The sequence below is a fragment of the Manis javanica genome, chromosome 2 (assembly GCF_040802235.1).
Source record: "Manis javanica isolate MJ-LG chromosome 2, MJ_LKY, whole genome shotgun sequence".
Lineage (NCBI taxonomy): Eukaryota > Metazoa > Chordata > Mammalia > Pholidota > Manidae > Manis > Manis javanica.
In genome coordinates this window covers 156,012-168,602 of record NC_133157.1, presented here as the reverse complement: position 1 = coordinate 168,602, position 12,591 = coordinate 156,012, and the positions used below count along the sequence as shown (strand labels likewise).

The 12,591-nt window shown below is 59.1% G+C and overlaps 1 protein-coding gene across 11 annotated transcripts in view; it reads left to right on the top strand.

The window, feature by feature from the left end:
• CACNA1B (calcium voltage-gated channel subunit alpha1 B) overlaps positions 1-12,591 on the top strand; it is a 180,455-nt gene that overhangs the window by 84,331 nt on the left and 83,533 nt on the right. For 6 of the 11 annotated variants that reach the window (XR_012124599.1, XM_073220659.1, XM_073220664.1 and 3 more), the window contains exons 18-21: positions 1,217-1,323; positions 4,528-4,590; positions 7,936-8,682; positions 9,552-9,769. Coding sequence is in view for 10 of the 11 variants with exons in the window: in XM_073220659.1 (XP_073076760.1) it covers positions 1,217-1,323; positions 4,528-4,590; positions 7,936-8,682; positions 9,552-9,769 (1,135 nt within the window). In the remaining variant the exon portion in view is untranslated. The remainder of the gene's footprint in view (positions 1-1,216; positions 1,324-4,527; positions 4,591-7,935; positions 8,683-9,551; positions 9,770-12,591) is intronic. The other 5 variants (XM_073220677.1, XM_073220673.1, XM_073220671.1 and 2 more) reach the window with 3 other exon arrangements.

Sequence of the window (12,591 nt, the reverse complement as noted above, 5' to 3'; positions counted from 1 at the left end):
CTCCCTTCATATTCCCACAGATACGATGTAGAATCATTTATTATTTGAAGTAGAAATAAACACAAGTTGAGTTTGTTTGTAGAGCACCCTTTGGAGTGCTTGGAGGGACCCCTCCAACCCCCGAGGGCATTATGTAAACACACCCACAGCTCAGGGAGGGACCTTGGTGGGCAGGGCTGGGGTGGGACTGGCTGTGCCTCCCCTCCAGGGCCTGGAGGGCTCTCTGTGGTGGAAAGTCTGCAGGGAGCTAACAGGGACTTAGTTTTTGCCATTATTGGGCCTGTAAAAGCAGATTCCAGGACATCTGGGGACAAGTTGGGAATGTCAGCTCTCAGGGGAGCCGAGTGGCCTGGGATTGGGGTCTTTGGGGGAAGTAAGGGTGGTCCCAGCAGTCTGTCTGGATGACATGGAGGCCTTGGTTTCCCTCCCAGGGTCCAGGAACTCAGCCTAGAGCTAATTTTCCAGGCCCCAGGAGCAGAGCCTTGTGACCTGAAATGCAGATGTCCACTCCTCTCCCCATTGAGGGGGCAGAGGGGCATCAGGTCTTTGCACACATCTGCGCTCATGAGCACACGCTGGCCCGGGGTCAGAGAGCCGTGCAGGCCCTCTCCAGGAACCCAGTGGTGATGGGCACATGGCCAGGCGCTGCGGTCCTCAGGGGGTCCAGGGAGGCAGAGGGGATTCATTCGCACCTGGGACAGGTGGGCACAGGCGCTTCCACGGGTCCAGGTGGAAAAGCTCAAAGGCTGTGAGGTGGCTGTGCTGAACACACTCTTGGTGATGGCCCCCAAAGTGGCCCTGGCTGGGACCCTGGGCTCAGTGTGGAGCCTGCTCACGGCTCTGCGGCAGAGGGCAGAGGCTGACATGGCCCAGGTTGGCAGGTGCTCCTGGCAGTGTGGGAGGAAGGTGGGAACCAAAGGGGGATGGGCTTGCACTTGGCAGAGTCTGAGGTGCTGTAGAGCCAGACAGATGCCTAGGCAGTGGCTGGGTCCCTGGGGCTGGACCCCAGAGTGGGGTCAGGGGGCAAGCACAGGTGTGGGGCCGTCACCCCGAGCAGCAGGCATGGGGCGGGGGTTGCTAAGGCTGCCACAGACTGGTGTGGGATCGTGCTCGGTGCAAGAGCCGGATACCTGGCCCCACAGGTTCCAAGGGCAGGAAGGGCTCGGGATCGGGAGAAGAGCCGATGGAGGCTGCATGTGTTTCTGTCTTCAAACAGGATGAGGAGGAGATGGAAGAAGCAGCCAATCAGAAGCTTGCTCTGCAAAAGGCCAAAGAAGTAGCTGAAGTCAGCCCCATGTCTGCTGCAAACATCTCCATCGCGGCGTAAGGCTCCGGGGTGGATCGTGGGATGGCGGCGGGGCCAGATGGGGTCTCGAGCTGGGCCCTCCGGAGGCTCCCCCAGAGGGCCGCTGGCCTTGGCTGGAGGTGGTCAGGACACAGACCCGCCCCGGCGCTCCCCTCTCCTGCGGGGAGCTTTGAGCAAAGGGCCCCCTCGGGAAAGCCTCTGGGCTTCTCCCGGCTCGAGGAGGAACACGAGTGGCCCTCACGTGGGCGGGAGTGGCTCTGCTGGGGGCGTCTACCCCCTCAGGGTCTCGCGTGGCTCCACAGTGTGCCCGGGGCAAAGCCTGGGAGTTGGGTAAGGGGTCAGTTGTCTGTATACGTAGCTTTTCAGGAATGTATTTTGAGCCAGAAGACCCAAGGTGGTGCCTCAGTGGCCCCACAGTCTTCATGGTTTCAAAAATGTCTTCAAGTATTTGGTACTGGGACAGGGGTCAAAGGAAAGCCTCTAGGATGGGTGAGCCAGCGCTTCTGTGGGGGGCTGGTCACCCCCACGTTCAGCCCAGCCTCAAGGCGCTTCAGAGTGGGACAGAGCTCCTGGCTCGGGAGGCGGCAAGGGAGCGGGCACCGTGGCCTGGCCACAGGGTGCCCGTGACGGCCCAGAGGAGCTGAGCACCTTGCCTTCTGGCCGCACGGAGTCCACCCTTGAGCTGCCGGCTCTGTTTTGGCTGGGCCCCCACTCTACCCCACCTCCCATGTCCTCTGCGACCTGGGCCCCTCGCTTCGTACTGGCCTCCCTCTTCTGGGCGCTGTGGTTGCAGGACCAGGACGAGCCCCTGGTGACCTGGGCTGACGTGCCAAGCTGCTGTGTTCGCTGGCACATGACAGGGCCAGGCCTGAGTGTGCATGTGCGAGCATCCTAGCGGCCTCATTCTTGCCCGGCCCTCACCAAGGTGATGGCCTGTTTTCTAGGGAGGCATTTGCAGAAGGCCTGTCTCTAAGCCAGGCAGAAAGTGCTGGCCTTTGGGGAGAAGATGCCAAAGGACGTTACAGGCCTCTGTGGCCCAGCCAGGAGTGCAGGGGGCCTGCACAGAGCCAGGCAGGACATAGCAGTCCTCACTCAGATGGCTGCGGGGGCTGGGTGTTCAGGTGTCTCCGTGTTTGGTTGTCTGGCTGATGCAGTGGCTTGCGCTGTTCATCCTGGGCCTGCTGAGTGGAGGCCGCTTCACCCAGCAGGCCCCTCACGGCCCCTTTTCGTGGGCTCCACGAGCTGCTGGAGATCTGCTGTGGGGAGGGTGGTGGTGAGCCGTGCGGGCTTTCTGTGTGGTGTTTACCTTCTCTGCTGTTCCTGGTTGGGGGGGTGCTTCCCCTGGGCCCTGCTGGCTGCTGGGATCATCCCTCCTCAGGGGCACCCACTCCCTGCTGAGACCTCAGAGCGCAGGGTGCTGGGGCCCTCCGAACAGCTGCCGAGAGCATGCCAGGCCACCACCAGCCAGGTGTAGAGCCTTCCTGCGCCACCTTGTCCCCAGGTGGGGGTGCTGCTGTGTGGGAACAAGGCTCTAGCCTGGCATCCCTGGGCCTGGGGTGCTCAGGACATCAGCTATTGGCCTTGTCACCTCCCCTTCATTTCTTCTGAGAATGGGGCTGCTGGGGACGCATAGGTGCTCTGCTGACAGCCTGCTCATCCGTGCCACAGCCAGCCTGAGGCATTGGGCATTGGTGGCCCCTGTGTCCCCCACTTTGGGGCCCACTGTGGTCCTGCAGGCTCTCCTGGGTGTAGCTCCACGCTGTGTCCTCTGCGGCATGTCCTCAGCCCACCTGTCGGACACGGCAGCCAGCCCGATGTGGTCATCAGGGACTGTGCTGAACGGGGCTGGGCCCCAGGCACGCGTGGGTGGTGGAGAGGCAGCCGAGTGGTTGTTTGCCTTCCTGTGTCGCGCTGAGCCCGAGACTGGGAACCGCTCAGAGCTTCTGGTGCCTGTGCCGGTTGTGGGCCCCTCCCGACTGCCCGCTGCTGAGGGTGGCCGGGGGCTGCTGTGGAGGGGCTCAAACTCTGCGTTGGAGAGGTTGGTGGGCGCCTGTGCAGCTGGGAGCCCGTGCCCCAGGGGCAGGGCCCTGGCTAGAATCCTACCTCGTGAGTGTGCTGGGGGCTTGAGGTCACCTGGGGCTCAGTGTCTTTGGCTTCAGGTGATGCCACTAAGGCCACTGGAAGGGGCGGTCACTGAGGGCCACATGGCCTGTCACCAGCTACCTTACCCTGGCTGCTGAATGCTGGCTCTCACACTCACGCACACTGAGATGTATACACTCACACCCTCACAGAGCTCATAATCACATATGTTCATACACATTCACATGCACACTCAGACATGCTTACACTCACTGGGATACTCACACACTCACATACCTATTCACAAGCTATTCAGTCACACACCCTGATTTGCACACTCTGTCTTGCACACACAAGCCTGTTTGCACACAGGTCCTGCAGGTAGGTGAGTTGCTCTGAGCTCCTCACAAGCGCATGTGGACTTGGCCTGGAAAAGGAGCTGCCCCTGGGGAAAGCCGCCTTGAAGGGCTGTGAAGACCCCTCTGGTTTCTCTCTGTTGGTCTGGAAAGCTTCCCGAAATCACTTGGACGTGGTTGAGTCTCACCCCAGGGAACCTGCCTGCCCTGGGGAGGGTCATGGTGAGGGGGAGGCACCTGCCTTAGAGCCTAGGGAGACGAGCGGCCCGGTGGGCTGGAAGCAGAGCGGGGTGGTCAGGCAGCAGGACCCAGGTGAAGTGCAGCATTTGGGGCCTCCTGCGTTAGCCACTCTGCTCCTCTTGAGCTCAGGCGACCGACCATGCGGGTCATCCGACTCTGCTGGTGTGGGGCGCCTGATATGGCCAGGGTGGCGTTCAGGGCTGTGGGACAAGTGGTGCCAGCTGTCCCTCACCCCCTGCTCTCCCTGGGGCCTCATGTGCCATGCTTCGGCAGATGGACCCCGGTTGCCCCCTCGTCCCCCAGCTCCGGTGGGGCTCGCTGTGCTCTCTGGAGCCACGCCTTCTGCTGGTCACTCTCTTCCTCGACTTCTCTTTTACCCAAGGTCTCCCACCGGGCACCGTTCTGATGGGCGTGTCCCTGCTGCCCGCCCAGATGTACACTGCAGCCTGTGCCCGACTCAGTGCAGCTCACACGTGCCCTGGCGTCTCTTGGAGCCCTCTCTGGTTTTCTCACTTTTGTTTGTTTTGTCTTTTGCATGTGCAGTTTTGTAAAGCACACTCGAGGTGCTGTGTCTCGCGGCTCATCTGTCTCCAGCGTAAACTCACCGTGAGTCACCTGCTCCGATACCACCTGTGGCATACACCTCCCCCCGCAAGTGCCTTCCACCTCTGAGCGCGTGCCTCAGGGCAGCTCCAGGAGAGCCTTCTGCAGCTGGCAGGGGACGCGGGCCTGGTTCCTGATGTCCCCACGCCCTGTTCGTGTTCGTGGGCATCCTCCTCCCATCCCTTCTGGTCTCCGTCTGTCCCCTTGCCTGCTGTCTGTCTGTGTGCTGTCACTCAGGTGTCCTGAGCCCCACTGGGGGCTCTCTCCGAGTGGTTCCTGTGAGGTAGAGTGTTACTGGGCCATTCATGGGGGCCTGCTGCCCCCTCCTCTCCTTACCTGGGAGGGGACGCGTCTGTGACCCTCAGGAGTCCTCATTCTGGCACGAGCAGAGCTGCTCTGCAGCCGTAAGACTTGCACTGGACTGGCAGAGCCCTGGAAACCCCATGTGGCCCAGTGGTGGTGGCCCCAGTCTGACTGGGGAAGTGGTCCTGGGAGGCTTGTCCCAGAAGCTTCCTCTTGAGGGTCCTGCTTGGCCAGTGCAGCACTGGGCTTGGTGTGCCCATGGGCACCTGGAGCTGCTGGCTGGTGGGGACCCTGATGTTCCGTGGGAGGAGAAGGCTGGATCTGACCAATCAGTAGGGTGGAATTGATACGATGTGACATAGGTGTCACCCTGGCACCGCCTCATGCCGTCAGCAGCTGTGGGTAGCTGGCCTTCTCAGCCCAGAGACCTCAAGGCTATGCACAGAGCCTTCTTTTTGAGGTCTGCAGACAGCTTCAGTGCCTGGTGGGGTGTGGGTGAGCCGGGCTGCAAGCTGGGACTGTGGCCCTGGGCGTGGCTCCTGCCTGTGGCACCTGACCGTCCTTTCCTATGAGGACTTTGCCTGGGTCGGTCCCCAGTTCGTGCCATAGGCCAGAGAGTGGCCCCACCCCGGCTCTGCATTCTCGTGCTGCTTGTGGTCTCTGTGGAGGGGCACAGAGTGCGGGACCAGTGCTGGCCACACGGCTCTACGTGCCAGACAGAGCAAGGAGAGAGGGGCGGCCTGGTAGAGTCAGACCGACTCAGACCCCAGGGGGAGAAGCACGGTGCACGTCCTCAGAGGCTCCCCCAGAGAGGAGGCTGGTGGCCCTGCTGAGCTGGCAGCCGCAGGTGGCACAGGGCCCGGTGAGGCAGAACCAGCCGAGGCCGGCCAGGCAGGGCCGGTGAGGCCCCGTGACACAGCCGCTCAGGCCCTGCGCCCCTGGGGAGTGACAAGGGGAGTCTGCCAGCTCCACGGCAGCCTCTCCCATGAACTTCAGCTGGGTGGGAAGTAAGGAGCTGTACCCGAGGGCAAAGCCATGCTGTTGGGAGCCCCCCACTCGAGCTACTGCCCCCACTGTCTTTATCGCCTGTCTGTTCTGACAGAGATCTTGTCCCCAAGACTGCACCTGAGCAGGCCACCTACCACTCTGCCAAACAAACAGCTCAGAGTCCAGGCCCATCTCTGGCTGCTGGACTTATTGGGAGGCCTGAGGCAGTGACCAGCCATCACCCCCCCCCCGGAAGCCTGCAGCTGGGGTGCACCCCTCACGGTTGTCCCCCTGTTTGTACAGTTCAGCATTGTTCAGAGCTGGGCCCTTTGCTTTGGTGCTAGCTGGAGATGGGTGGAGCCCTTGTGGCTCTAGGTTGAAGCCAAAGAAAGAGAAGGTGGGTCGGTCGCTAGGTGTCTGCGGGAGTGGGGCAGCACAGCTCCCATGTGCCTGAGGAGGCAGGTCAGGGCCCGAGTGGCAGTCAGAGGGGTGGGTCAGCAGGCTGCCAGAGCGGCCAGCGAGGTCCTCCACACATTCTGCCTGGCCCTGTCTGGGCTCCCCAGGGAGGGGCAGACACTATGTTTCCGTACTTCCAGGGCACTGCCCCAGAACATGGCTCCCCATGCCGGAGTCTGGCCCTCTCTCCCAAGGGGCCAGGGTTCACCGTCTATAAACTTTGTCCAGGCCAGCCGCAGGACCAGGCTTTTCCCACGCGGGGCCACCTCTGCCTCTGCAGGTCAGCGTGGTGCTCGGCAGCCCCTGGCCTGGAGCTGGGCTGGGCTGAGGTCTCAGTGCCACTGGCCTGGTCAAGGCTGTAGATCTTTAGATACTGACTCCTTTCTGCCCTTGCATGCGTCTGACCCCGGCTCCGTCAGTAACTTACCATGGGACCCTCTGTGAGTCACACCCTTTGGCCTCAGTGTCCTCATCTGTGAAGTGATTTTGAGACCTGTATGAGCTGGGCACTGGAGCCCAAGCACTTACACGGTGGCCACTGGTGGACAGGGCCCTCACTGATCTGATGCGGCCACTGCCACCACCCAGCAGGTCCAGAAACCTCCAGTGGCTGAAGGAGGAGACTCGCCCCGAGGTTACCACTCAGCCACGGTGGGCTGGGGTCGCCGCTCGGAGGTCTTGAATGGCCAAGAGCCCAAACACAAAGGTCCCCCACATACCCCCACATACATGTGACCGTGTGCGCGAGCCCGGAGGGTAGTCCAGCCTCTGGTAGCCTGTCCAGTGAGGGGCGAGTCTGGACCACAAGCCACAGTCAGGGCTGGCGGGCTCCTCTCTGCCCCTGGTGGAGGGAGGGGCTCTCCACGGAGCCAGGGGAGAGGAGGGCACTGGTGGCCATGGGAGGTGGCGTCTCTATCCCAGTCCTGACTGCTGAGCTCCTGGGAGCAAATGGTCACTCAGGATGGGGCTGATCACCTCAGACAGCAGGCACTGCACCCTGTTTCCTCCTGGGAAGGCCGGCTGCCCCACCCCTAGCTCCCTGGGCCACCTTCCACCCTGCCTCTGAGACCCCACCTCCTTTCTTTTCCCTCAGGAATACCCTTGTCTCTTTCTGGCCAGTGGGGTCTCCTGGAGGTGGATGGAAAAGCCCCTCCTTTGAGGCAGCAGGGCCAGCTCCCCACGCTGCTGCAGGGGGCTCCCCATCCCTGTCTCCTGCGTCTTCGTCAGCCCTCCCCTGCCTTTTGGGCTTCCTGGCCCACAGCCCACCTGCCCTGGAAGCCAGCTGCCACTTCATGCTGGTGCCTGTCATTCCCCTTAGCTTGGGGCCACTGTCCACCTGCTCAAGGGTGGCCTTAAGCACACATCCCCCGCTGCTGCGCCTGGAGCCTGCAGGGCTGCCACCCGGGTGGGGCAGGCAGTGCTGACTCCCTTGCCCTAGGCATCCCCCACCCTGTCCTGCACACTCTGCCAGGGGTCTTGAGGGCACCTGCCGCCCCTCCTCCCTGTGCATCCTCCGCCATCCCTCCATCGCTGTGTCCATCCGTGGCTTCCCTCAAGGCACGGGGGTGCGTGGGGTGGGCGCTCACTACCATGTCCCCACAGCAGGCAGCAGAACTCGGCCAAGGCGCGCTCGGTGTGGGAGCAGAGGGCCAGCCAGCTGCGGCTGCAGAACCTGCGGGCCAGCTGCGAGGCGCTGTACAGCGAGATGGACCCTGAGGAGCGGCTGCGCTACGCCACCACGCGCCACCTGCGGCCCGACATGAAGACGCACTTGGACCGGCCGCTCGTTGTGGAGCCGGGCCGGGAAGGTCCGCAGGGGCCCGCGGGGGCCAAGGCGCGGCCCGAGGGCACGGAGGCTGCCGAAGCTGCGGACCAGCCGCGCAGGCACCACCGGCACCGCGACAAGGACAAGGCCGCGGCCACGGCGGCCCAGCAGGACCCAGCGGACGCCCCTAAGGAGGAGGGTGGGGAGTCAGGTGCGCGGGAGGAGCGGGTGCGGACGCGCCGCAGCTGCAGCAAGGAGGCCCGGAGTGAGCGTGGCCACGGCGCGGGGCCCAACGGCGGCCGGCGGCACCACCGGCGCGGCTCCCCGGAGGAGGTGGCCGAGCGCGAGCCCCGGCGCCACCGCGCACACCGGCACGCGCCCGACCCCGGCAAGGAGGCTGCCGCGCCCGGGGCCAAGAGTGAACGGCGCACCCGGCACCGCGGAGGCCCCCGGACGACGGAGAGCGCGGAGGAGCCTGCGCGGCGGCACCGGGCGCGCCACAAGACGCTGCCCGCCCTCGAGGATGCAGAGAAGGAAGGTGACACGGAGGACAGGGACAAGGAGCTGCGGAACCACCAGCCCAAGTGAGCACGCTGGGCCCTGCGCATCGCAAAGGGCCAGGCCGGGCGTGTGGGCGCTGGTGCGGAGGGCCCCCAGGGTTAGGGTGCAAAACCAGCCAGGTGTCGCGGCCATGCAGCCCCCCTCTCTGCCTCCACCCTTCTCTGGGGTGGTGACGACCCTGCCTTAGCTGCATGGAGGGGAGTGTGTGCTCGGTTGGTGTCAGCCGCTGTCCTAGGGCCCCCAGGGGGAAGTGAGGGTTTGGGGAGACAGGCCTGATTTGGGAGGCTTTGGCTGGGGAAGAGCAGAGACGTCGGGAGAGCCTGAGGAGCCCGCCCGGGTAAATGGCAGGATGGGAGGGGCCGGCTGTGTGGTCAGGACAGGAAGGCCCTCCCAGGCCAGCTTGGCCTGCTCCCTGCCTGGGACCGGATCCAAATGGCTCCGTGACAGCCCTGGAGTGCCAGGCATCTCCGGGCTGAGACCAGCAGTCTCCGAACCACCCAGAACTCAAGTAGCTGAAGGCTGCCGCTCAGGCTCAGCCCAGCCTGGGCACTGTCTTTTGTGTGCACAGCTCTGCTGGGCCACAGGCCTGGTGGGGCTGCTTAGGGAGACATTCTGCAGGCTTCATTCTGCAAACAGCTGCGTTCCACACACATGCTGTGATGCTCACCATGCCTGGCTTTGTGCCAGGGACAGACAGGTGAGTCAGCTTCACCCCTACTTTTCAGACCTAAAACCACAGAAGTATATAGGGTGATCAAAACCATACGAAATGCCAGAGTAGCAGGTGAGTCAGGGATTTATTTAATCTGGGTAGGGGTTTAAGGAGCTGGATTTGCGGCTCGAGTAAGGATCTGGAGCTGCAATGGCCTCTATTATGTGTCCCTGTTTGCAGGGAGCCGCACTGTGGCCTGGAGGCCAGTGGGATGATGGGTGTGGGCCCTGTGCACACCCTGCCCAGCACCTGTCTGCAGAAGGTGGAAGAACAGCCGGAGGATGCAGATAATCAGCGGAATGTCACTCGGATGGGCAGCCAGCCCTCAGAGCTGAGCACCACTGTGCACATCCCAGTGACGCTGACCGGCCCTCCTGAGGAGACCACGGTTGTTCCCAGTGAGTATCTCCCTGTACCAGTAGGGCATGCTTTGCTCTCTCCCCTTCTCTCCTCCGTGTCAGCTGCTTGGGGGCAGAGCATGCCCCTGCAACTTGTTCCCCAACCTGGAGACAAAGTCCTTTGCTGTCCATGTCTGCGCTTTGATACCCCTTTGCTTTCTGGGGTCCCAGAGGAGGACGATTACCATGACATGTCGCCTAAGCTCTGTTGTCCTCCCCTTCCTAGAGCTGAGTGCCAGGCATAGTGTTAAAGTGCTGGGATGCACCGGGAGGAAGTGGGACCAGGGCTGCTCTGTGGGCACAGACTTGACTGGGGCCGGGAACTGCCCGACGAGAAGCAGGAGGTTCTCAGGGTGGTGGTTTCCCCCCTACTCACATGTCCTATTGTCCGTGCTCTGAGGATCACCCCAGGCCTTTGAGCTTCCTTCACACACTCACACGCTCATGAGGTCCTGACCGAGCAGCCACCCCATGCCTGACTGTGCGGGGCACTGGAGGCACACCGCGAGCAAGATGCCACTCCTGTCTTTAAGGCACTGTCTTGTAGGGAGAGATCTGCAGGTGAAAAATACAGCCCCTTACACTGTGCAGAGTGTGCCTGGGCGCTTTGTGAGCCCCAAGAACAGAGACAGCATTCCAAGGAGATGGAGAGGCCACAGGAGCAGAGCTGGTGTGGGATGCCGGGCGAGGATTTGGGTCTAGGCAGACGGGGGCTGCACACGCCTGCCTGGGTTTGCACTGTCCGGTGTGATAAGTAACCGCCCCTTCCCTCTGTGCAGGAGCTCTCTCCTAGGGCATGTGGACACGGGCACAAGGCCAGGCGTGGCAATGGAAGGGGGCCGGCATGGCTGCATGGCCTCTTCTCCTCTGCCTCCTTGGGAGAAGGCGCTGTTGTTCAATCTCCCGTGGGTCGTAGTGAATCCATCTTCCTGGGCAGGTTCCCTGTTTTGGCCCATTGTAAAAATCAGGTTTTCTTATTTTGAGTTTCAAGAATTATTTGTATATTTTAGATGTGTTTCATCAGATGTGTTTTTACAGGATTTCCTTCCAGTCTGTGGTTTGTCTTGTTCCCTTGACATTGTCCTCACAGAGCTGAACTTGTCAATTTTCATGAAGTCCAGATGATCCATTATTGCTTTCATGGGTCATGTCTTTGGTGGTATATCTAAGAAGGATTATACCCAAGGTCGTCTAGGTTTTCTGTTATGCCATCTCCTAGGAGTTTCATAGTTTTGCAGTTTTGCATTTGGGTCTGTGAGCCATTCTGACTTAATTTTTTTGAGGGGGTGTCAAGTCTGTGTCTGGATTCATTTTTTGGCATGTGGGTGTCCAGTTGTTCCAGAACCGCTTGTTGAAGAGATATTTTTGTACCATTGTACTGCCCTTGCCCCTTTGTTAAAGAGTAGCTGGCTGTTTATGGGGGTCTCTTCCTGGGCTGTCTGTTCTGTTCTCTTGACCCATGTGTCTGTTCTTCACCCAGCCCTGCACTGTCTTGATCACTGTAACTTCATTGTAGGTCTTGAGGTTGGGTAGTGTCGTTCCTCTAACTTCATCCTTGTTCTTGTTTTGAACTATTGGCTGTTCTGCGCCTCTACATAAACTTCAGATTCATTTTATTCCAATATCCATAAATTAGCTTGCTGGGATTTTGACTGGGATTGTATCAGATCTATAAATCAAGTTGGGAAGTGATATCTAGACAGTCTTGAGGCTTCCTGTCCATGCACACAGAATATCTCTCCATTAATTTAGTTCTTTGATTTCACTCAGAGGTTTGTAGTTTTCCTCATACAGATCTTACACATATTTTGTTAGATGTATTCCTAAGTATTTCATTTATGGGGGCACTAATATAAATATAAACAAAAAACTGTTTTTAATTTCAAATTCACTTTTCCCATTGTTGATATATACCAAAGTGACTGATTTTTATGTGTTAATCAGGTATCCTGCAACCTTGCTAAAATTGTTTATTAGTTCCAGGAGGGTTTTTTGTTGATTCATTCAGATTTTCTACATAGATGATCACATCATATGTGGACAGTGAGAGTTTTATGTCTTTCTTCCCGCTCTGTATACCTTTTAGTTCCTTTTCTTGACTAATTGTGTAGGTAAGCACTTCCTGTGCAATCCTGAAAAGGAGTGTGAGGGGGCATCCTTGCGTTGCCCCTGATCTCAGTGGGAAAGCTTAGGGTTTCTCAGCATCGAGTTTGAGTATGATATCAAGCTGTAGGTTTTTCTGTAGAAGTCCTTGTTAAGTTGAGAAAGTTCCCCTCTAGTCCTAGTTTACTGAGAATTTTTACCAGTAATGGGTATTACAGTCTGTCATATGCTTTCTCTTTGTGTATTATATGATGTCATTTTTCCTTTTTAGTATCTTGATATGATGAATTATGTTAATTGATTCTCGAATGTTGGGCTGGCCTAGCATACCTGGGATAAATCCTACTTGTTTGTGGCATATAATCATTTTCATACTTTTTTGGATTCAATTTGTCAATATTATGTTGAGAATTTTTGCCTCTGTGTTCATAAGAGATACTGGTCTATAATTTTCCTTTCTTGTAATGTTTTGTCTGGTTTTGGTGTAAGGTCAATGCTGGCCTCGTAGAATGAGTCAGCTAGGGTCCGTTTGTTTCTGTCCTCTGGAAGAGATTGAGGAGAACTGATATAATTTCTTCCTTGAATGTCTGGTAGAATGTACCAATGAATCCTTCTGGGTCTGGTGCTTTCTGTTTTGGAAGGTTATGAATTATTGATTCAATCTCTTTAACAGATATAAACCTATTTAGGTCATCGATTTCTTCTTGGGTGAGTTTGGC